The sequence below is a fragment of the Perissodus microlepis genome, chromosome 1, assembly GCF_051167445.1.
Source record: "Perissodus microlepis isolate ML-2025 ecotype Zambia chromosome 1, ASM5116744v1, whole genome shotgun sequence".
In the NCBI taxonomy this organism is placed as follows: domain Eukaryota; kingdom Metazoa; phylum Chordata; class Actinopteri; order Cichliformes; family Cichlidae; genus Perissodus; species Perissodus microlepis.
In genome coordinates, this window is record NC_140461.1 from 6,627,280 (window position 1) to 6,651,650 (window position 24,371).

At 40.9% G+C, this 24,371-nt stretch overlaps 1 protein-coding gene across 1 annotated transcript; it reads left to right on the forward strand.

The window, feature by feature from the left end:
* The first annotated feature begins 2,419 nt into the window (after positions 1-2,419).
* Positions 2,420-23,985, forward strand: pnoca (prepronociceptin a). The gene is made up of 3 exons (XM_084928243.1): positions 2,420-2,608; positions 20,189-20,319; positions 22,363-23,985. The coding sequence occupies exons 2-3, from the start codon at positions 20,200-20,202 to the stop codon at positions 22,975-22,977; spliced, it is 735 nt and encodes a 244-aa protein (XP_084784369.1). The 5' UTR covers positions 2,420-2,608; positions 20,189-20,199; the 3' UTR covers positions 22,978-23,985.
* Positions 23,986-24,371: the final 386 nt, after the last annotated feature.

Here is a 24,371-nt window from a genome sequence, read left to right on the forward strand (position 1 = left end):
CGATGCTGTAGCAGCCTATCAGTCACAAGTTAGGCCCAACCTAAAGTAAAATGTGCTTTGGTAATTAGATCTGAACTTATATAGCAATTTTCTCAAAGTACTTTTTACTAAAGGTCTTAAATTGACATTTCTAATTTCCTCTAATTTGGCTTCCTGTGTTAATGTACATCCTCACTCCCTATGCTAATGTCATATTTTGATTTCATATTAGCTTAAAGGTAAAGCACAGCTTCGGTACTGCAACCTGCCTCTTTCCGTGTCCTGCATTTGATTGGTCCTTTCAGAACAGTAACCCTAACAGTATCTTGTTTCCTCACTTGTTTATTTCTTTATTGCGATACTGTGTTTCATTGTGTTCCATCCTCCATCGACATGCGAACGCATGGCCAAAGCAGAGCAGCCCTAATCAGAGAAAAACAGGACACATCCTCCCCATAATGAAGGCCGGACAGACACATAATAAGTAACTCTCAAATACACGCTTGTCGTGATTCTTTTGTTTTCAGCCCAGAATGTTTTTTTCTTTTTTTGAGCAGAGTGACAGTAATGCAGTCCTGCCACTGCCTGAAGAGAGGTTGGAGGACATCTGACTGTCACTCCCACAACATAGTGGAGGAGTGACAGTCACATGTCCTCCAACCTCTCCTCAAAGCAACTCTGCACATTAAATATGACGTTTTATCTCTTTTTATAAGAAAGTAAGAGTACTTAGGTGGTGTATGAGTTCATTCATATAATGATAATAAACAACAAACAGCTCAAATGAAATATTAAGCAAGACTGTTTGGATCACTATTTCCCTGTGAATTACTATCTTTGTATTTTATGTTATAGAAATAGTAACATGTTACAGATTTTTGGCTTTGGCTTAAATATTATATTTAAGCCAAAGTAATTATAGTGCTATATATTTTTACCATGTATTAAAATAAACACCAGGAATATTGTGGGATATGGACAGAGGTTAAGATGGATCTGGAAGAGAACAGTGATGCACTATCCTGGATTGTGGTGTTCACTTTAGGTTACTCGGCGGTAGCAAACAGCAATATAAATTTAAGGTGATGACGCTGATTAGACTCATTCATTCGTCTATCAAGCAGTGTGTTAGGAAGCTACTGTGATCTTTGCAGCATTGAAGTGAGATAGCTTGTTAGTCAGAAAATGAGACCTCTGATCCCTGCAGCTGTTGTAGCTGGGTTAAAATAGATCTAATATGCTCTTGACTAGCTTTGTATTTTTTACTCTTGCACCCTACTAGAGAAGCTTTGCATTATTCATACATCCTTATTAACCCTATATTGGCCCTCAGTGCTGCCCCTCACTTCATGCTTTGTCTGAAACAAGCCATTTCTGCTCCAGTCCTTTTAAGGCTTTTCCTTTAAGTCAGGTTTCTTCTGACTGGCTGCTCCCTGCAAAACCAAAGATTTGAAAAGCAAGTGGGGCTTATGTTCTCACAGCCACAACTGTATGCCTGAGATAATTGGTTAATTAATATCACACAGATCCAAGTCTATGGAGAAAAAACGTTTGAAACACAGTGTTTAAAGCAGCCTGAGCTGTTGGTTCACAGAGATTACTTTTACATAAGTTATTTGAAACTGTGACTATGTTTAATACGAGAATCAGTTAATAGTAACAACTATATTGGAGGATGAAGTGCAACCTGTTGCACAGTGTGATCGGCATCTGTGTCCCAAAAGAAACACAAAATGACTAAAAAAATTGAACAAATCTGAACCAGCTGAATATGTATGTGCGAAGACATCAGAATAAGAGACTTGGGGGGCTCTGTCCACATTATTTCATTTGTTTAAGAGTTAAATATACATAGAGTATGTAAAAGAAGATATTTGAAGTCCCCATTTATGGAATTCATCTTGCAGAAGTGTGATGCAGGCATGGGAAGGATCACGTTTACATATACCAAGGATGAGTCCTCTGTCATGCAAGATGCCTCAAGCATCCAGCAATTAAACTTTTGAAATTAACTTTTTATTTATGTATTTTTTTAATGAAGCAGTAGTAGTTGTAATTATAGTATCAATTAACTGTAGAATACCTTTTGAAAGAAGAATATTATATCTTTTTAATCTTTGAGTTAAATGTATTAGTATTTTCTGTTTTATTAGTATTTAAATGTATTGACGTCAATTTTCTGAAAATGACAACACAGCAGACATATGTCTTCCGTCCTTCCTCTTAATGTCTTTCTCCCTTCTTCTCAGCTTTGTTTGCCTCTCCATCTTCCCACACACGTTGTCCATTTGTTTTTTTTATCTACCATCTCTCGTCTATCTTCGTCTTCTCCTTGCCGCCCTGCTTCTACCTCCTGACTCCTCCTTGCTCCCCCATCTTCTGCCTCCTCCTCCCTTGTCCATCCCTCTCTCTCTCTAAGTAATGAAAGAGGGATTTTTGAAAGAAAGAGAGTGAGAGAGAAAGAGAGACAGCAGAAGGAGGAGGTTGAAGTGGAGGGGTGGGTCCCTATAAGAGCAGCTGCCTCCAGCCTCCACGTAGCCAGAAACACCACACTGAGACAGAAGAAAGGAATCATACGCTGACAAACTGCATTCACCCAAGGGACCTCCTATTGGCAGCCCCAGAACAGGTAAGGAATCCTTGGCGAGCAGGAGGGAGTAGTACAGGAGGAAAAGAAACTGCTTGACCTCTGACCTATATATAAAGAATTTTTTCCTTTGTATTTTTCTCAGCATTGTCATGCACTAACCGTTTGTTGTGTGTATTGTTGAAGAAACCCCATAGAAACTATACATTTACATTCATTTGACTCGTCTTAGTTCCTTTAAGGGTGAGTGATGTTGCATTGCAAGCCCTGTTTAGACAGCCCAAAAGATAACAATGAAATCTAAATTTAGCAGAAAATACAAAATAAACAGGAGAAAGAAGAAACCAGTGAGTCCTTTTTAAGAGTAAAGCTTTATTATCCCAGTCAGTACGTGTCTTCATTGCTACTCTGTCACCCACACCTGCTGGAGTCTCCCAGGATAATTACTTTAATAATTACTGAGTAATAATTACTTCTGTGTCGTTACCTTCTGACATTTGAGCTTAATCTCACTGAAAAAAAAAAAATATATATATCTCAAACTGTAAGTGACAGTGTGAGTTAACACAGTACCTCGGGTTAAACACTTTGTGTTCAATAGAGTCAATGCATCTGCTCTTAAAGAGCAGCTACAGACCTCAATGTTCCTTAATATGTATGATTAAGAAGTTAGCTATTAGTGCTGATTAAAAAGCAGAAAGTTATGTTATGAACACAGAGCATGACGTGAAGAGACTGCATCTGAGGAGTACACATGCATTTTAATTTGTAAGCACATTGGCAGGTAGCAGATAGAAAGGTCATAAATTGCTGGTCATGATTTGTCATTAATCATCAAGCTCTGATTCACAGCTGATAGGATCCAGGAATGAAAGGGGAATCTTTGCAGGAATATGTTGTTTGGGTTCATCTGAAGTAATGAAAGGTAATTTGGATGAGCTCATGTTGCCTAATGAGGGTAAGATTTTGCAGAACTCCCTTCATCAGAGGAATATTTTTAGATTTTTTTTGACGCAGTTGCCTGAAGGTTATGTTGTTTTTAATGACAGCTTCTGCCACATTCTTCATTAAAGTAAAACTACTTTGGCTTAATTATGACCAAAACAATTACATGAACATTAACCAGTATGAGCTCTCATGTAGTAGATACTTATAGACTGCTCTCAGCTTATTTTGAGTCACTGGTGTAATTTGGAATGAACATTGCTACTTTAAAAGGTAGCGGCTCAGAAATCAAGGGTTTTACTGACAACAACTGTGAATAAGTCTCAAGCTTGTTTTGTTGTTGCCATTCAGAACCAGCTGTTCAGCTCCCTTTATAAAATATAGACACTAAAAGGTTAAATTAAGTAATATAAATAGATTTTATTGACATGTAAGGCACCTGGACACATCTGGCCCATCGTTTTGCTCCAGACTTCAATGCTCTTTATTACCCCGTTCAAGAGCTGGAGTAATGAATCAAGCTAAATAGGATTGATTAAAATGGTTGGATCTTTTATCAAATTTATCAAATGACAATTTGATGACACATACATCATCCATTATAGTTTTTAATTTTCTTTAATTAATGAATCATGTTGTCTAAATAACAAATGTAATAATTAATTTACTATTACTCATTGTAACTAATTATTAATCAATCTATTTTAAACATGAATCTTATTTTTCTGTCATTTATTTGCATTAGTAGTACTAATACCTGTAGAAGTAGAAATAGCAGCAGCCTCCTTCTTACATAGTTTATTAATATTATTCTTCCTGTGCCTTTAGGCATTTAATAAACTGATTACTAAGAGCTGCATTTATTCAATCTCTTAAAAAAACCTTTATAAAGTCAATAACAAACTTGAATATATCTTTTTTCATATTATTAATTAGCCTAAGGTTATATTTAGCCTGGGGCACACTTTTCCTTTGACCTTCAAAGAAATTGTTTAAACAAAGGCAACACTGATGATGGAATTTTCTGTAGTAAACTTTTGTTTAAAGACCTTTTTAACAACTGTTAATCCCTGGTCTTGTGTCAGTTTATATTCATCTTCAGGAATATGTTTACAGACAGTGCTATTAAAAAGAATAAAGATAATAATAAAGAAGCGACTGCTTTCTTACACTTCACAGCAAAATTTCCTGTGGGTACAACAGATCAGGGTAGAAGATGTTCCTATAGCTGTCTTGTTGCAGGAGTTTTGCGTTGACTGAATAAAACCAGATAAGTAATGTCTTTGGTGAGGCTGCATGAAAACTAAATAACACTATAAAAATGTAATGCTTACATTTTGAGGAATACTTTGAAAAGAAGTTGAGGATTTGGTGTGGGTGGTTTTAGGTAAACACGCTTTTGTATTCAGAGATACTGATGTATGCAAAATGAGGTTTATATTGTAGCTCAGTTGTACCATTGTGAAACACATAATCTTGTAGTGATGAGCATCCTTTCATTTTGTGGGCGATTTCATTGTGTACCTGCAGACAACCTGACAAACACTGCCAAAGGGACAATGAGAGATAGTGAGAGAGATGGGATTTCAAAACAAACTGTAATTGCAAACAAAATGTTTGAAATGTCTAAGACAGCCATCTTAAACACTGTAGAATCAATCCAAAGAGACAAAAGAAGGCTCACTCATGGAGCTCTGAGCTTTTTTGTTCATGACATAGCTTGTCTTGCAAGTTTAATTTCTCAGTTTTTATTCAGACAAGAAAATTTCTTAAATTTCTTATCCCTATTGGAACTATTTTCAACTCACGCCTTCAGCCAAATGCATCAAATATAATGCTTCTCCTGGCTTGTAAATCCCTTCTAATCCACAGTTCTCTTCCTATCACTAAATACATTCCACAATATCATTATTTTTTATAGTGAGAGATATATATTTTATTCCAGCACAGTTTGTGTGAAGAACCTACAATTTCGTTGTACATGTTCTTTTCTAATTCTATTCTATTCTATTGTATTCTATTCTATATGGATACACGGCGTTAACACTCACAAAACATTCTCATTTAGGGTAGAAGGGGAAAATGGAATGAGGAAATGATTGCTGGATCACAGGTCACACGGCATAGTGGCAGGGTACACATCTCTGACAGGAGCACTGTGAATGTGTGGACTTAATCCAAAGATACAATGTTCCTAACACAGCAGGATCTCCAGCCATCCTTTTATGCTTATCTATCCTTTTACAGACCCCTCTCCTTATCGCCTTGCTGTGTTCCACTTTTCCCCTCTGTTTCAACACCAAATAGAAATGATTCATGTCAGATACAGTCTGTTGAGCAAGAAAACCCTACTTAAGGTTACTTAATTTCTTTGATATCTACTCAAGAAAAACCTAGAAGTCATGATTATTGCTGTCTAGATACAGTGTCCATACTTTCCCTCTGTCTTAACACGAGGATATGTTAAAAGACCTGGATGTGACCTTCTTAGTGGCAAATGATGAGCCTACTCCCTTGAAATTGCATGCTTCCTCAAACTAAATTGCAAGAGCAGAAAGGCATAAATGCAATTAGATTTTTTTTTTTTTATCTATTACGGCAACGACAAAGCTTTGATCATTAATGCATTTGGCAGGCAACAAATAATTGTTAATATATTTACTATTCAATCTTGCATTGCAATATTTACTTGTAGTTCCTGCTACATCTGTTGCTGCTACATTTTGATATGGGGAAGATTTGAAACATGATACGTTTCTATGCTATTATGCATGACGCTTGTACAAGCCTCAGGCAAAATTATTTATTTTTATATTTGTTGCCTAATACTAGCCAGTGATGGGAGGCATGATGTGAAAAATGTTTTTTTTACAAGAAAACTGAGTGCTTTGTATGTCTCATATCCACCTCAATCACCTCCTGCAGCCTGTTATACCTTTTGAATCTGTCAGATTTTAATTAATCTTGTAATTAAATTAACATAGTCATAATAATATAGAACAAGAAAAGATTAAAAATGAATAAATAAACAGGTAACCACTATACAGTAATTTTTATTTATTATTAACAAATGATAAACATTTGTTAAACTTATTAACAAATCATTTTAACATTTAGATTTTTAAAACTTTTCAAACTACTACTACAAATTACTGTGAAAGACATCATGCTGTAGTAAATCGGTAGGCAGTGAAAGAGGGAAAAAATCTGGTTTTGAAGGAACTTGATCTACAGCTTTGACTTTACAGCTCAAAGTGTAAATTAAGTTCAAGGGAAATTATGTCTGGCATATCCGTGTTCCAAATCAGGAGTTAGTAATTTACTGAGGAAATTTGGTGATAGGGCGTGCAGTCTGAGCCACAACTTAACCTGTTAATTTTAGTCATCTGTCAGTGAATCTCTGTAATAACTTGAAAAAAGTGCAATAATAACAAGAAAAATCATTGGTAAACCAGTCTGGTGTGACCTCTGTGTAAGTATGTGTCAGTCACCTCTACAACGTCAATTGACTTCAGGTGATTAGATGCATTGAGAAAGGAAATTGATTTAGCTTAGCGTGTCTGCTGTTAATGGCTTTAGCTGCTATGTCGCACTCAGTCTGATTGACAGGGAACATGCCCCCCCCCTCCCAAAAAACCCCCAAAACAAATAAAACAAAACTTGAGGTCTTTTTCTAAATGTTTCCTCAAATCTGAGATTTATTGAATCACAGATGCATCAATCACAAAACTATATGAGTAATGGTGCAACTGACATGACCTCTGACCACGAAAGAGAAAGTTTAAAGAAATAACTTAGTGTTAAACCTTGTTTTTCCACACAGATGAGTTATAGCTTTTGGAACATTGATACTGAGACATACATGCAGAAAAAGTAGAGGTTGTAGTAGAAATGTTGACTTGTTTTGGTGGGAAACAAAACAGTGCAAGTGAAAAAAAAATAGCAGCATAAAGAGTGAAAAGAACAAAAGACACTGAAACTGCGTCTTAAAAGAAAAGAAGAGTTGATAACAGGGGAGTATAAGAGTGCACGTAGGCATAAGGAAGAATCATGTATTGATGTGCAAGATTTATTTGCTCTCCTGAAACGTGTCACGTCAATGACCACACTGCCATTTTGCCAGTTAGACATCAATATTACAACAAAGAGCACAATGTATTTTGAGTGGGCCTGGGACAGGTTGTCACTCACAGTCTCTTTTCTGACAGAAAATGTACTCTGGCTGCAGGCAGAAGACTAAATAACATTTAATTACCTGTCAAATCGACTCATCAGCTTATAAAACCAACATCGTGATTTCACTCCAGTTATTTAATATTTCTTTAAAATTGCTCGTCCTCACTCCTGCAAGAGTTGGAAGGATTTTACTCCTTATGAAGAAGTCGTTTGAGCTGAATTAGCCCATAAAATAATCTGTACATAACTAAGGATTCAGAAGAGTGTAAAAAAAAAATGCTTTAAGCATGCGTCGCATGAAAATTTAACGTGACATATTACACCAGTTACTATTTTTAAAATATACTTTATTGTCCCTTAGGAGAAATTCAACATTCCTCTGAGATTTTGGTCTATATTGACATAATAGTGTCACACAGTTGCTGTAGATTCGTCAGCTTCACATCGATGATGTGATAAGCCATCCATCCATGAATTAAGCCTCGTGACATGGCACGTTATCCTGCTGGAAGCAGCCATCAGAAGATGGGTACACTGTGACTCTAAAGGGATGAACCTGATACAAGGCAGGATGGTTCCACGCTTACTCCAAATTCTGACCATACAATCCGAATGTTGCAGCAGAGTTTGAGATTTATCAGCCCAGCTAACATTCTTCCAGTCTTCTGTTCTCCAGCTTTGCCTGTATGAACTGTAGCCTCAGTTGCCTCTTCTCAGCTGACAGTAATGGTACCTGCTGTGGTCTTCTGTTGCTCTCAGCTTCAAAGCTTGATGTGTTGTGGGCTTAGAGATGCTCTTTTGCTCTTGTGCTTGGTTGTAATGGCAAGTTATTTGAGTTTGTATTGCCTTCATCTCAGCTCAAAGCAGTCTGGCCATTCTCCTCTGACCTCTGGCATCATCAATGCAATTTCACCCAGAGAATTGCTGCTCACTGGACAGTTTTGCTTTTTCACACCATTTTTTCAGTAGATCAGCAGTTCTAAGTTCAGCACATACAGAATAATCTTTTTTTTTTTACAATAAAAGCAGCCAGTGAAGTAGCAGAGTAAGTTAAAGAAAGATAAGACGGGGAAATTCAAGGCAGGCTAAGAAAATTATATTAGAGAGGTAGCTTGTGACACTTGGATTTGCACAAACTGTCTATGCACTGTCTTCCCGAGGATGGTAATCTGTTTTATACTCATACAATTTTGCTGCCCCTTTATACTTATGGTCCATCATCTTCCTCAAGTCAAATTTTTACGTTTAAAATCAAGTGGCGGTTGTCACATCAGTTCATAAAGTGAGCATTGTCTCTAGTAGAGACTCAGAGCCAGTCATTACCACACAACAGAGTCATTGCAATCATATCATCAGCATCGCATCATCATTTGGCAGACAACAGTTAAACTCACACAGCCTTGTAATGCCATTTGTGCATATGCACATCTACAGTGTGTCTGGCATCACAGAGGAAACAAAAAGTGAGGAAAGTTACAGCCGAGCGGAGACCCTGACGTGGTGCACTGACGCAAATTTGGCAATACTGTGGTCTTTACATAAGTTACCCGATAATCTGCAGCTTTGCTTTTAAAAAAAGATGCACTCCAAGACGGATGCACATTGCTCCCCGATCAGCCACGCGTAAATAATCCGGCTTTAAGCCGTACTTCAGGCTGGGAGTAATTTATTTTTTATTTCCTATTCTTGATGAGAAAATGGCAATAATGGGGAGAAACACTGGTGGAAACAGTCGATAATACGATGTGAGATAGTTTGAGAATTTCTGAGGGCTGTCCTTATAGTGAGGTGTATGTGGCTGGATGACAAGACCAGAAATTAGACTGGAATATACAGTTAAGCCTTTCTTTAACCTTCTTTAACCTTAACAGCACTTATTTCTAGTTTCCTCGATGTAATTTAGAAGATTCTGAAGATTATAGATTTAAATAAATGTACACACATATTTTCAAAGTACAAACTTATGTTCCTGTGTCAAAATATATTTATTTATTATAGAAAATGAAAGAAAATGCATACCATTACATTTTTAATTACATAGAGGTTGCTGAAACAACCATTCAGTGTTTATTTCCTCTTAAAAATGTTTTAGCTTCACTTCATATTATTCCTAGCTCGCCACACCCCAACCTTCATTGACTTTATGACCCACAATTTGAGAACCAGTGAGAAATAACAGGTTTGGACACTAATGAGAAATGCTTTTCCTTTCATCGGGGGGCTGGACTTATTCATTTTGACTGCAGACATCCATCAGTAGCGCCTCAGCACAGTGCCACACAGTAATGACTTAATTAACTGGTTTATTTAGTGGTTAATCAGTTAATTAAAAGCAGAATAATTGAGTCTTACAGGCACTCAAGAGAACATGGCAGACTTGAGAATAAATCCACACTGTGCTTCATTTTTACAGAGCTTTGAACAATTTAGAAAAGAAGACAAATATAGATAAACACTACCTTCAGGGATCCTCTGTTTGCACACATATCTGTACTCCAATATCCTGAGTGAGTGCTATCAGGCTGTGTTCGTTCTCTTCTGGTATATTCTGGATAGCAAATCGGGCCTTAGTTCTTTGCCAGTGAGAGAGTTAGCCCAGATAGGATAGTCATCTGTTCCCTAAAGTGTAGCACTATGGTTGCTCGTTCCAATGACAGCTGCCCAAGCATATTTGAATTTTTACAAAATTAAGAATACTTATCATATTATTCTGACAGGGTTAGCCAGTTGCAGTATTTTGTCTGAAACTTGTGAAAGAGGGAATCATCTGAACAAAAACCTTTCCAAAACACAGACATTTGACTTAGTTGAAGTAGTAATGTATAGATGTATAACTCTGCGACTGTTCTGTTGGTCAGTCAGTCTAAAGTGAAATATTCTACCAGTAACTGGAAATTGTGATAAAAACATTAAATTGATCGATCTACATTTAAACCCTCAACTGTGGTCATAGGCTCTAAGAAGTGACCAAACGAATGAAGTGGCAGATTTAAATGGGCAAAAGGAGTTTCCTTTAGTGTGACTTGACTCAGCCTGAGAGATACAGTATGGTGAGGAGCTGAGACATCTAGAGCCTAAAGTAAAGCTGCTGCTATGATTTCAAAAGGATCCAACTGATCTGATTCAGGCTTCTCATCAGAATGCCTTCTGAATGCCTTTGGAAGTTTTCCAGGCACGTCAAACTGAAAAAAATCTTGTCTATCTAGACCCCAGAAGAGACACCAGGGCAGGCCAAAAACTCACTGGAGGGATTATGTATCTAATCTAGACTGAATGTGTGAGAATCATCCAGAAGGACCTGGAAAATGGTTTCTAGGTCCTTCTGGTTGAAGGATATTTACTTAGCCTGTTACCACCATTGCCCAACCTAGAATAAGTGGAATAAAATAGACTGAGGCATGGATGGCTGGAAGCTCACCCTCTGACTTTCAATTTAACAAAATTATAAAGTTGTGATTCATAAATAAAATAAAATTACAATAATATTAATCCTTAATTAAAACATGGAAAATTGGCTTGAAAAGCAATGCAGTCATTTGTTCATCCTCCTTTGGTGCAAGCATAACTACTAATGTTTAGTAGTAGTATAGCGGTATAGTATATTAAAATATTAAAACTGAGATAGTAAAGGCTCAGCTCAGAAAGCAGCAGCATGGTTTCACCCTGATGAACATGATTTAACCAGATGTGATTTGTTTAAAGGTAAAAGCTCACTGTTTTCTTATTTAAATTATTCCATCTGGTAATCTGTCTGAATGCAACCATTTTACAAGCAAATAAAACATAATTTAAAATCCAGCATTACAGAAGGACATGCATTAGTATTCCTAAAACAGAGGCTAGATGTTGAAAGATGAAGAAAGCTTTTTACCTGTTTGAGGTAAGAACATATCCGCCACACCGTTACACCACCGCCAGCAGTTGGCAGGATGTATCCATACCTTCATGTTGTTTATACAAAACTATGACCCTGCCATCTGAATACCACAACAGAAATCGAGACTCATCAGAACCTTTTAAGAATTTTCTATTGTACAGATTTGGTGAGGCCATGTCAATTGTAGCCACAGTTTCTTGTTCCTATATGATAGGATGCCAGTTCTGTGTGGTCTTCTGCTGTAGCTCATCTGCTTCAAGTTGGACACACTCTGAGATGTTCTTGCACTGACCTCTGGCATCAACAAAGCATTTTTGTCCAGAGAACCGCTGCTCACTGGATAGGTTTTCTTTCCTGACCATTCTCTGTAAACCCCAGAGATAGCTGTGTCAAATGTCAGTAGATCAAACACTTGTGAAATAAACCAACAACCATGCCACGTTCAAGATCACTTTACTTTCCCTTTCTGATGCTCAGGGGTTGCACCGATCATGTCTACATGCCTAAATGCACTGAGTTGCTGCCATGCAAATGGCTGAATAAATGAGATAACTGAGATAAAACCAGGTAATTAGATAAAACCAGTTTATCTAACAAAGAGTACGTCTTTAATTATCTTCATTCACTGCTAAATTAAGGATATGTGGCTCACCTGTGTTTTCCTCTTCTGACCACATCTCAGTAGAGAAATGTGGCTATCTTTGCACATTATCCTCTTGCTTTTGGAAAACAAGCAGGGACAGATTCAGTGACAGGAGGATGGAGAACGAGATGTATTGTGGCCACATGAATGCGCACAAGCTGTTTGTCTAAATCCAGTGCCATCTGTCTTACATTCCTGCCTAAAACAGCTGTGATGTTCTTTTGTCCTTCACTGGCAAACCCGCCCTCTTTCCCATCAGATTAAAGACTTGACACACACTTTTATTGTTTGCACACGAGAAGGCTGATTAATTTTGCAGAGCTATTGTTTTTCATGAGTTGTTAGAAACTGGACTGAACTGTACTGCAATTACATTTCTATCATTTTTTAATTACCCTGAATAAATTCCAGATTTCTAAGACATTAAAAAAGTTTCAGTGAAGACAAATTAGTTCTAAATTTTTTTAAGCTGTTTTAATAGATAATTTAAACCAGCCGTTAAAGTTGCATTTTAGCACTGTCTGTTTTAATGTATTGAAGTACAGATACAGTGTGGACATGTATGCTTGTGTTCCGTGTAAGTGTGTGTGTTCCACTGTTTTGTGCATATGAGTTCAAATTTGTTTGTCATCAAGAAACAATGACTCAGTTTGTTGCCGGAGGCATTATTGAGGCATCAATTAAAGGAGTTAACGAGTTTGTTTAATGAGACGAAAACCGTAATTGTGTTTCTGACGTCAGACTTGCCAGACTCTTCCTAACAAAATAAGGTCAAACTGTTTTATTTTGTTTTTGTCCCTGTCTGTATGCTGTTTCATTTATTGCTTAGACTCATTCAGTATTTCTTTTTTTCATGTGGCTGTGTTGTTTTTCCTCTTGAACTCTTGTCTGCCCTACACAGTATTTAGTGCAAATCACACATTGATGAGAAGCTAGTAAAAGTTTAAAACAGCCATCCTTTCGCTTATCCTTTTTCGGGGTCACGGGGGTGCTGGAGCCTCTCCCAGCTGGCTTAGGGCGAGAGGCAGGGTACACCCTGGACAGGTCGCCAGTCTGTCGCAGGGCTAACACATAGACAAAGACAAGTAATTGCACTCACATTCACCCCTATTTCCAATTAACCCAACCCCACTAACTGCTAACTAACTGGAGTGCACCCACGCAAACTCCACACAGAAAGACCCCTGATGGTGAAATTGAACTCAGGATCTTCTTGCTGTGAGGCAATAGTGCTTATCACCGTGCCACCGTGCTATTAGTATCAGTTCAAGCTATTAGTATCAGTAATAATTAAAATATTATTTAAAAAGTAATTTGTATTAAAAGCGACTTTCAGTTCTATGTATTATTACTGTGATATTAATCAAAAGTATTTAGCACACTAATGACTGAATAGTAGCTATATGTTTGTGTGACATAATGACACTAATTGCACAAATGGCTGGCTTAACCTCAGTTGATAGAACAGTAGTGGTGTGGTCAAGGACATCAAGGACTGTCACGGTTCGCTTGAGGACTCACACGCAGGACTCAGAGGCACAGTCAGTATTTATTACAGTTCCACCAGGTGTATATACAAACAGTGCAGGGAAAAGGCTCCGGGGAAATCCAGGTAGGGAAAAGACACTTGCTCCTCTTCTGACTCTCTCTCCAAACACTCACACAAAAAGGGAATCCGCTCGGGGAATGCAGAGTCGGGTCCAGGGGATGCGAGTCACACACAACGATCCAGCGATGAGTAGAAGCCACTCCCTGGCTTAAATGCTGGCTGCACTGATGAGGCCCAGGTGTTTCCTCTTCAGAGGGGCGTGGGCCGAGGGCATGAACCCACCATGAGTTCCGCCCTGGCGAGAGAGAGAGAGAACACTACTAGTCAGCGGCCTGCTGATCCCCTGGCCGTGACAGTACCCCCCCCCCAACGGGAGCCCCCCGGCGACCCCCAGGCTTCTCCGGGTGAGCCGCATGGAACTCCCGCAACATGTCCTTGTCCAGCAGCGCCGCCCGCGGGATCCATGAGCGCTCCTCAAGACCGTAGCCCTCCCAATCCACCAGATACTGCAAGCCGCGCCCCCGGCGCCTGACATCCATGATCCGAGAGACGGTGAACGCCGGATGGCCGTCGATGAACCGGGCGGGTGGCGGGGGCCTGGAGGGAGGGCACAAAGGACTGGAGAGACAGGGTTTCACTTGAGACACGTGGAAAACGTTATGAATGCGCATATTCCGAGGTAGCTGAAGACGGAAGGAAACTGGGTTAACCAAAGAGTCAATCACAAATGGGCCGATGAAGGTGGGAGACAGCTTCTTCGAATCTGACGTGAGAGGAACAAACCTGGTCGACAGCCAAACCTTCTGCCCGGGCGTGTACGCTGGCGCCGGGGTCCTGTGGCGGTCTGCCAAGCATTTGTTCCGGTCCGCTGTTCGGAGAAGGGCGGTCTGCGTGGCCTTCCAGGCACGCCGACACCGTCGGAGGTGCTGTTGAACTGAAGGCACAAAATGCTCACCTTCAATTGCCGGGAACAGGGGTAGTTGGAAGCCCAGAGAGGCCTCGAAGGGGGAAACACCGGTGGCCGAGAAGGTGAGACTGTTATGCGCATACTCGATCCAAGGGAGCTGTTCGCTCCAGGTGGTTTGGTGGGTGGAGGCCACACATCGCAGGGCCGCTTCGAGCTCCTGGTTCGCACGCTCTGTTTGACCATTCGTCTGCGGGTGAAAGCCGGAGGAGAGACTGACCTGAGCCCCAAGGGCGGAGCAGAATTCCCTCCAGACGCGGGAAGTGAATTGCGGACCTCTGTCGGACACAACATCAGTGGGGATCCCATGGAGACGGAAGACGTGGGTTGTTAGGAGCCGGGCGGTCTCCAGAGCCGTGGGAAGCTTAGGGAGGGCGACAAAGTGTACAGCTTTAGAAAAACGGTCAATTATGGTGAGAATAACTGTGTTACCTGAAGACGGTGGTAGGCCTGTCACAAAGTCGATAGCGATATGTGACCAGGGGTGGCTTGGTGTAGGTAGAGGCCGGAGCAGACCAGCGGTAGGTTGGTTAACAGTCTTGTTCTGTGCGCAGACTGGACAGGCAGCGACGTACTCACGGACGTCGTTGGTGAGGGTGGATGAATGAGATGGTGCGGTGGACCCCTGGGTGGCAGGTAAACTTGGCGGTATGAGCCCAGTGCAGCACCTGGGAGCGAACAGAGGAGGGAACAAAAAGCGATCCAGGCAGGCCGGTTCCAGGGTCCGGTTCCGTTCGTTGGGCCTCCTTTATGGCAGACTCTATTTCCCAGGTCAGCGTTCCGATAACACAAGTGGGCAGGAGAATGGGAGAGTCACGGGCAACGTCCTCGGAGACGGTGAATTGACGAGAGAGAGCATCGGGTTTGGTGTTGCGAGATCCAGGCCTGTAAGTGATAGTGAACTGAAACCGAGTGAAGAACAGGGCCCACCTGGCTTGTCGGGAATTGAGCCGTTTTGCTGACCGGATATACTCCAGATTTTTATGATCTGTCCAAACTACAAAAGGCTGGGCTGCGCCCTCCAGCCAGTGACGCCACTCCTCCAAGGCAAGCTTGATGGCAAGGAGTTCCCAGTCCCCCACGTCATAATTCTGTTCTGCAGGGGTGAGACGACGTGAATAGTAAGCACACGGGTGGAGTTTACCTTCGTGCTGTTGGGAGAGCACGGCCCCCACCCCCGAATCCGAAATGTCCACCTCCACGACGAATTGCTGAGTGAGTTCCGGCTGAACAAGGATGGGGGCAGAGGCGAAGCGGTCCTTAAGGAGGGCAAATGCTCGGCGAGCCGGCTCGTCCCAGTGGAAGGGAACTTTAGGTGAAGTAAGATGGGCTAGTGGGAGAGCAACCTTACTGAAATCACGGATGAAACGACGGTAGAAATTTGCAAAGCCCAAAAAACACTGAAGCTGCCTGCGATTCGGAGGGGTTGGCCAGTAACGACTGCTTGGACCTTAGTGGGGTCAGCCTTGAGATTGCCTCGGTCAACGATATAGCCCAGAAAAGAAACTGTACTCACATGAAATTCACACTTTTCAGCCTTGATGAATAACCGGTTCTCTAGGAGGCGAAGCAGGACCTGTCTGACCTGGCGTTCATGTTCAGCAACGGAGCGAGAGAAGATGAGGATGTCGTAAAGGTAAACAAAAACAGAATGGTTTATGAAATCCCGGAGCACGTCGTTAACTAAAGCTTGAAAAACAGCAGGGGCGTTGGTCAGACCAAATGGCATAACTAGATACTCGAAATGACCCAAGTGAGTATTAAAGGCCGTCTTCCATTCATCCCCCTCTCTTATTCTCACCAGGTGGTACACGTTCCGTAAATCCAGTTTGGTGAAGATCGTGGCCCCTTGAAGCAGTTCAAAGGCCGAGGTCAACAGTGGCAACGGGTACTTATTTTTCACAGTAATGTTGTTGAGACCACGATAGTCAACACAAGGCCTCAGACTCTTGTCCTTTTTCTCAACAAAGAAAAATCCCGCAGCTACGGGGGAAGAGGAGGGGCGGATTATTCCTGCAGTAAGAGACTCAGTAATATACTTTTCCATGGCTTCCCGTTCGGGTCGTGAGATGCTATACAGTCGACTTTTGGGGAGTGGCGCGCCCGGCAGTAGGTCTATTCCACAATCATATGGTCTGTGGGGGGGTAGGGAGGAAGCCCTGTCTTTCCTAAACACTTCCCCCAGATCATGATAGACAGATGGGACAGAGGAGAGGTCAGGGAGGTCGGATGCTGGGGAGGGAGTGAGTGAGGTAATCGCTGGGGTGGCAGCTTTCAAACAGGTCATATGGCACCCCTCCCCCCACCCAAGAATGCATCCCTTCTTCCAATCCAGTATGGGGTTATGTTGCTGTAACCAGGGAAACCCCAAAACCAACGGAGTGAGGGGTGCTTTAAAGACAAATAACTGTAAGGTTTCAGAGTGATTGCCAGAAAGTGTTAAAGCTATTGGCTCAGTAATATGGGTGATATCAGGAAGGCGCTGGCCACTGAGGGCAGTGACTTGAAGCGTATGTGACAGAGCTGTGAGGCTGATTCGTAATTTATGGGCCAGAGTGGCATCAATGAAACTTTGCTCTGCCCCAGAATCAATCAATGCACGGAGTGGATGAGGAACAGAGTCCCGAAGGACTCCGACCGCACCTCTGCTGGAGGCCATCTCCATGTATCCTGGGGGCTTATGGGTATTGTAGTTTCTCAATCCGCGGTGCGTTCGTAAATGCTCATCCACCTTTATGCACAGTGATATAACGTCATCAAGAGAAGCGGGTAACTCTTTCATAAGCAATTCCCCCTTTAAATCGTCACAAACATTGTTCAAAAGGGTGAGAATGCCTTCAGTCTTCACTGGCTCCCCCCACCCGGTCTCTTCGGCCAAAGTCCAGAATTCAACGGAGTAGTCTGCCATGCTTCGTCTGCCCTGCTTCAAATTCAGCAACCGGTGAGCAGCAGCAGCTGCCCCGGTGCCCCTCTCAAAAACACTCGTAAACTTAGAATGGAAATCATGGTAAGTGATTTCCGGATCAGATCTTAACACAGCTTGCGCCCAATTTAATGCTCGACCACGTAATAATTGAACAAAAAAGGCAATCTTGGACTTATCGCTCCCATATGTCCTCCGCTGCAGTCTAAACTGTAACCCGAGTTGGGTCAAAAATCCTGCACATTTGTCGAACTCACCCGAAAAGGGCTCCGGTGTGGGTAGCGGACGCTCCAGGGGCTCTGATGAAGCCGGAGTGGAGGGCTGAGGCGCCGGGGGCTCTGGAACTGGAGCTTGTGGAGGAGAAGGCGGAGGCGATGTGGGAGGGCTTCCCAGAGGCACATGTTGGGCCAGGGCTTGGGTAAGCGCAGCCAGCTGATGATTGATTTGCCGTAGCATTTGTTCGTGCCGCTCCAGTACCGCTTCCGGAGAAACGACGATATGCTGGGCAGGGGCTGAGTCCGCTGAGTCCATCGTATGGCTGGATCGTTACTGTCACGGTTCGCTTGAGGACTCACATGCAGGACTCAGAGGCACAGTCAGTATTTATTACAGTTCCACCAGGTGTATATACAAACAGTGCAGGGGATAGTGCTATATACAAAGCGGTGACAGGGAAAAGGCTCCGGGGAAATCCAGGTAGGGAAAAGACACTTGCTCCTCTTCTGACTCTCTCTCCAAACACTCACACAAAAAGGGAATCCGCTCGGGGAATGCAGAGTCGGGTCCAGGGGATGCGAGTCACACACAACGATCCAGCGATGAGTAGAAGCCACTCCCTGGCTTAAATGCTGGCTGCACTGATGAGGCCCAGGTGTTTCCTCTTCAGAGGGGCGTGGGCCGAGGGCATGAACCCACCATGAGTTCCGCCCTGGCGAGAGAGCGAGAGAGAGAGCAAGAGAGAGAGAGAGAGAGAGAGCAAGAGAGAGAACACTACTAGTCAGCGGCCTGCTAATCCCCTGGCCGTGACAAGGACATTCTAGTAATTCTTGAATGTTTATTTTAAAACTAATTGTCAAATGTAATGCATCCATGCAGTCTGTGAATGCACCTTTCAAGCCTTACAGGAAATAACTATCCTCTCATCCAAATATTATCATTTCTGGCTCAAAAATCAATACTGTCATTACCATAATGCCAAACTGAGAAGAAATGCCAACATTATTATTGATATAATACATAGAAAGAAGTGTCACTATTAGAAAGAACACAGATTGTAATATAGAACAGACCAAGTGAAATGTGTGGGACTGCAAGAAAAGGTGCATAAATCTGTCTGCTACTTCAGCTCTATTGCTTTATATTGACTGGTATTTTAGAGCTATGATGGGAACTACACATCCTAACTTAAAGAGTCAGTGAGTCAGTGAGGCAGGCTAACTTGTTCAACTAAACAAAACCACTTCTCCTGTATTTTTTCGGGGATGGGCAGAGGTGAAGGCAGGTTGACTGAGGGATGCAGTCAGTGCTCCCTCATCCCTCATCAACTGCCTACTGAGGTTTTTGGCAATGTATTTAGCTGAATTTAGAATAATGAGCTTGGCAAGCTCAGTCCAAGGTCTCATCAAAAATATATTTGAAAGTAAAAAAAAACCCCAACCTAAAACTCAATCTAATTTATAAAATATGACAGTAATAAACAGCTTTGTCTCATGCTAACTTCTCTTATTATACTATTATCAACTATAGCAGATATTTCCATAGAAAACCCTGTAAAAATGTGTTGGATACTTTGTACAATATCTGCGTCAGAGAGACACAGTTAGCACCTGAAGTCAGAGGGAAATTTCAGAGCTATATTTCCCCAAGGACTTTGTAGGAAAAAAAAAACTACTATTGAGACAAAAAACAGAGCTAAATGAGACTGAATATTACAATTACATTTGCCTCGTGGCCAGAAACACGAGTCCAAATTTATGACAATGTTGCTCCCTAACTGTTACAGTAAGGACTCTGTAACAAGCTTGTCACATTAGCTTAAAACATGTGTTCATACTGCCTACACACTATGCTGCTAATTGAAAATGACATTGTGGGCTTAACAAGCACAAAGTGCTTTTTAAAGACTACACTGCATGCTTGATTTTGGATACCCTGATAGGTAATGTAGCAGGACATCACAAATAAACAAAACTTCGTTGATAGACATACAGTTATGATTTCAGCAGGGATTTGTTTCCTTGTCCCTTTCTTCAATTTTTATTTGGCTCGCAGAAATTATTATTGGTGTCAAGAAAATAAGGCAAACCATGACATATCAGAAGATACGGACTTAATCACTGCACATTTAGCTGAAACTACTTTTCATAGCAATTTGATGTTATATTACATAGAAATATATTTCTCTGCTATTCTGCAAAGACAGATAGTGTTTGAAAATTACACACTCACCAAACACTACAGAATGTAAGTTACCCGAGATGTAGTTAGTTCTGTATCAAAGTGTTGGACTGAACACGTGCCTTTGCTCTGTCCTGTTGTGCAACAGAAGGTGGGACCATGAAGACCGTGGTGGCTCTGCTTCTGCTCTGTCTCTGTGATCCTGGACAGAGTGACTGCCAGGCTGACTGCCTGTCTTGCAACAACATCCTGCCCAAACAGCTCAGTTTTAACACCATGGTAAGGGCTCAACACACATCAACACACACACACGCTTGTGGTTATAAGAGTGACCCATAGTCACAAAGGTGAAGGCAACAGAAGAGTCAACTGGGAGCAGTTAAAAGGTAGCTGCTATTCTTCACTTTCACATCAATAATTATTAATTATTTTCCATCAACCATATAATCAGTAGTTGATGGTATTATGCATAATAATTTTTCAACAATATCTTATCATGAAACTACTATGAAGCTCAGTTTTGCTACACATCAACTATGAAATATTAATAACGTAATAATGCACAGCAGATATGTCATGAAGGCAAAACTGGTCTTCTCTCAGATTAATGAATAAGCTAACATATAGCGCTAAATAAATCTCTTCACTTGTATTCTTTTCATTTAGTGAATATAAACTGGAAACTCCTCACTCCACCTCCCTGTATTTATCTCATCCTCTCAACAGCTCCCTCACTGACTGACTCAACAAACTACCCTTTTGGCATTTGAGTTTTAATTTGTTGTGGCTAATTGATTCCTGGGGATAGATGTATGTTTCTCTTCGTGTTTATGCCTGGTGGTTGTTTTTCTCCACTTAATGGCATGTCTGCTTCTAAGTCAATTTTGGCAGGGGGCACACTAGAAGACATTCAAGTCCAAATAGCTTAAAACATAACCTTTTAAACTGTTAATGTTAGGTACTTAGGTCAGGTGTGGTATTTAAAGGGACCTCAAGTGAGCCTAGTGCTTAAAGACAAATTGTTATTTAAAGCTATGCTGACCACCTTTTACTCCTTTGCTAATTTAAATGTTCAATTTCTTTCAATTTCACTTGGAAATCTTGCAGCCCTCCAAGCACCTCAGTATTTCATGCATTACATGTTCGAATCCTCAATCTTATTTTGACAGATGCAGTCCAGTAACACAAACCAGCATACCAATTACAGAATGGATCCGCATCCATACTGTATCAACACATGTCATCTTTGGTGATGAAAAACAGGTTCCCTATTTAACGGTGAAGATGTGATTTAAGGCTTAGGGTTTGGGCTGAAGTGAGCATTAGTGATTGACATGTAGTAGTTTAGGTTAGGGGTATCTTAGAAATTAGTGTATGCCAGTGCTCTTTGAGAGACAGACACCCAGGCAAGCAGGCAGGCAGGCAGGCAGACATGTAGACATATTGCAAATGCCCACTGAACAGCTGAAGTGGAAGAAAGAGGTGATAACAAGGGCAGAAATCCAATCAATGTCCTTTTGTCTTATTGATTTTGGCATTTTTCGAGTTAAGGACTTTCCACTCAAGCAGCCCTAGCAAATCAGATGCTTTAATACTGCAGCACATGTGTAAATATCTGCGCTTTTAATGCGTAGACGTGTTCAGGACTCAGATTACCCAATCATCTAACAATGCATTGCATTTTCCAGTTTCTCAGTTGTATGTAATAGTTATATTTCCTAATTTTGTTTGTCATGGATTTCTCAGGAGCCATAATGGGAGAGACACAGCTTCATCCAAAATGCATCAATTTAGTAATCAAATAGTCTATGTTAGTCAGTGTCATTAGCGTGTCAGCATGAGTAGGTGTATGGCTTTGTATGGCGCAAACCAGTGACTATGATTCATTTGAATATTTGTTAAGAGCTGATATAAACAGCTCTGCCACAAATAAACAGATCTGGTCATAAACCTTGTCCTCTCATTTTGTGGACATCAGCTGTGTTGTCAGTTGTATGTCTGGGAATCAGCATCAGTAAACTCAGATATCAAGTGGAAACTGGTAAAATGATGTAAGTGTGTGACTGTCAGCCAAGAATACTGTGAGAATGCCTTCAGTCTTCACTGTAATTCATCTTTGGTTGATATTACATTACCATCAAAACTAATATGAATTTAGTGATGTGCATGCTTCTATTTATCAATTTTTAAATGCAGCAGCATTATTTATTTTGGTGTTTTTATCTGAGAGATTACCTTATGTGCAAACTTTTGTCTGTTACAAAGATCTCCTCTGTTGGGAGCTGGGAAATTAAGATTATCTCCTGTCTTTGTCTTTGTCAGGTGTGTTTCATTGAGTGCGAAAGCAGCGTTTCCCCATCCTCTTCATGGGACCTCTGTCGTGAAGCACTGCTGTCACCAATCGTGTCCCCAAGTGGTTCAGTGTGGAAACGATCTCAGGAGGAGGTGGAGACTCTGTTTCCTGGGGAGGACGAGCAGATGAATGGACGTTTGTTTCTTCCTATTGCACTACAGAGGGTTGATCATGTGACCCATGGACTTGATACAGAGGAGAGGGATCTGGGTGGGAAGGGAAATCACCTCAACACTGCCTATAATTCCCAGAATGCGATGTCCCTGGAGGATGAGTATGCAGAGGAGGAGGAAGGTCAGGAAGGAGGAGACCCTGATGTGGCAGCAGGGCAGGGAGATGCAGCGCTAATCTCCAAAAGGTTTGGTGGCTTTGTCAAAGGGAGGCACGGCCACAGGAGACTCATGTCTCCAGGAAGATCCTACCAGAAGAGGTATGGGGGCTTCGTTGGTATTCGGAAGTCAGCCCGCAAGTGGAACAACCAAAAACGTTTCAGTGAGTTCCTGAAGCAGTATCTGGGGATGAGCACTCGGGCCACTGAGTTCAACAGTGTGTCAGAAGACCTCACTCAACAGAATGAGGTCTGAAGTCTTTTCATTGATCTGTTTTGTAGTCCGGTCACTAACATGTCAATGTTTGTCTGACATCATCAAACCTATTAGATCTAAGTAACCAAAATGAAGCCCATAATTGGAGACTTCTGTTGGAGTTCCTTGATGTTCTGAGATATTTGAAGTGCTGATTCTGTTTTCCCATTCCTTGTATTTATGTTATCAAACTCTCCTTTGAACACTCACACAGTTTGATCCTCCAGTGGAGGTTTTAGGCCCTTTGAAACTGCATATAACCTAGCATGTTTCCCATCTCTTGAAACTCTTCATTTTTCAGACTTCCCATTCTGTTCCCTTGATCGAATGTACCAGTTTCATTTGATTGGCATTTGACTTTTGAAGGAAGCTTTTACTTTTAAAATCCATAGTAGTCCTGCAATGATTTACAGTAAAATGTAGATTTATTTTACTGTTTTATACAATCTGGCAGTCAGATTACCAACAAAGGTAGCATAATCCTTGCTGTTCTGCTACCAGGTATTATATGATTATTTTAACCAATAATTTTAGTATTATTTCTTTAATGCTTAAAACGCGTACATGCATCCTTAATGTTGAATATGTGTAAGTTCCTCTCTCTTAAATATACCACTATCTTGGAGCAGAATGCAAAAGTCAGTCTCTTTAAAATGACAACATCATATTTTTTTTTTAATTTATGGTTTGGGTAATGTCAGCAGTAATGTAAAGTAATCTGTATGTAACTTGTGGAAAATAAATGGAAAAAAAATAAGCTCAAATCTGTTGATTTATCACTGTGCCAAAATACACCTGAGACAGGGCTATTGCTATTTCATGTACAAGTGAGCAACATACATAACTGGCTCTTGAAGCGCCAGTGTGTACAAAAAGTGTTGGGTTCTTGAACTGTGCTAGTGTGGAATATTTTTCTTGCTCATTATTATAACTTGTAAATAGCTGGATTTAAACATGTCAATAAATATAGTTTAATATTTCCTTCGTGGCTTGTCATGGAGCAACTGATTCTGTGTCTTGAAGTGTTTTTTCCTTTGTTTTTATAAGACAGATGACTATTTGAAACTACTTTTTTTTTTTGAAGAGCAGAAAAAATTATTTGGTCTCTCTATTAAATTATCAAGTAGGCATACATGTAAGTAATCTAGTGGTAGCCCATGGCTTTAACCCATAAGCTTTAATAATAGAATCTTTATACTGATCCAATGAGAGAGGAGCTGTAAACAATATAGATGGATGGAAATGATTTAGACCTTCCAGAGTTTCATTGTGAGCTTTTTATAAAATCAAACTGGAATAAAAGCCCCATATTCAGGATGAATCTGCTATTGCTACATTTTTATTTTTAGGAACAGTTTATTGATTCCCTCCTTGGTCAATCACGGCACTTTCCT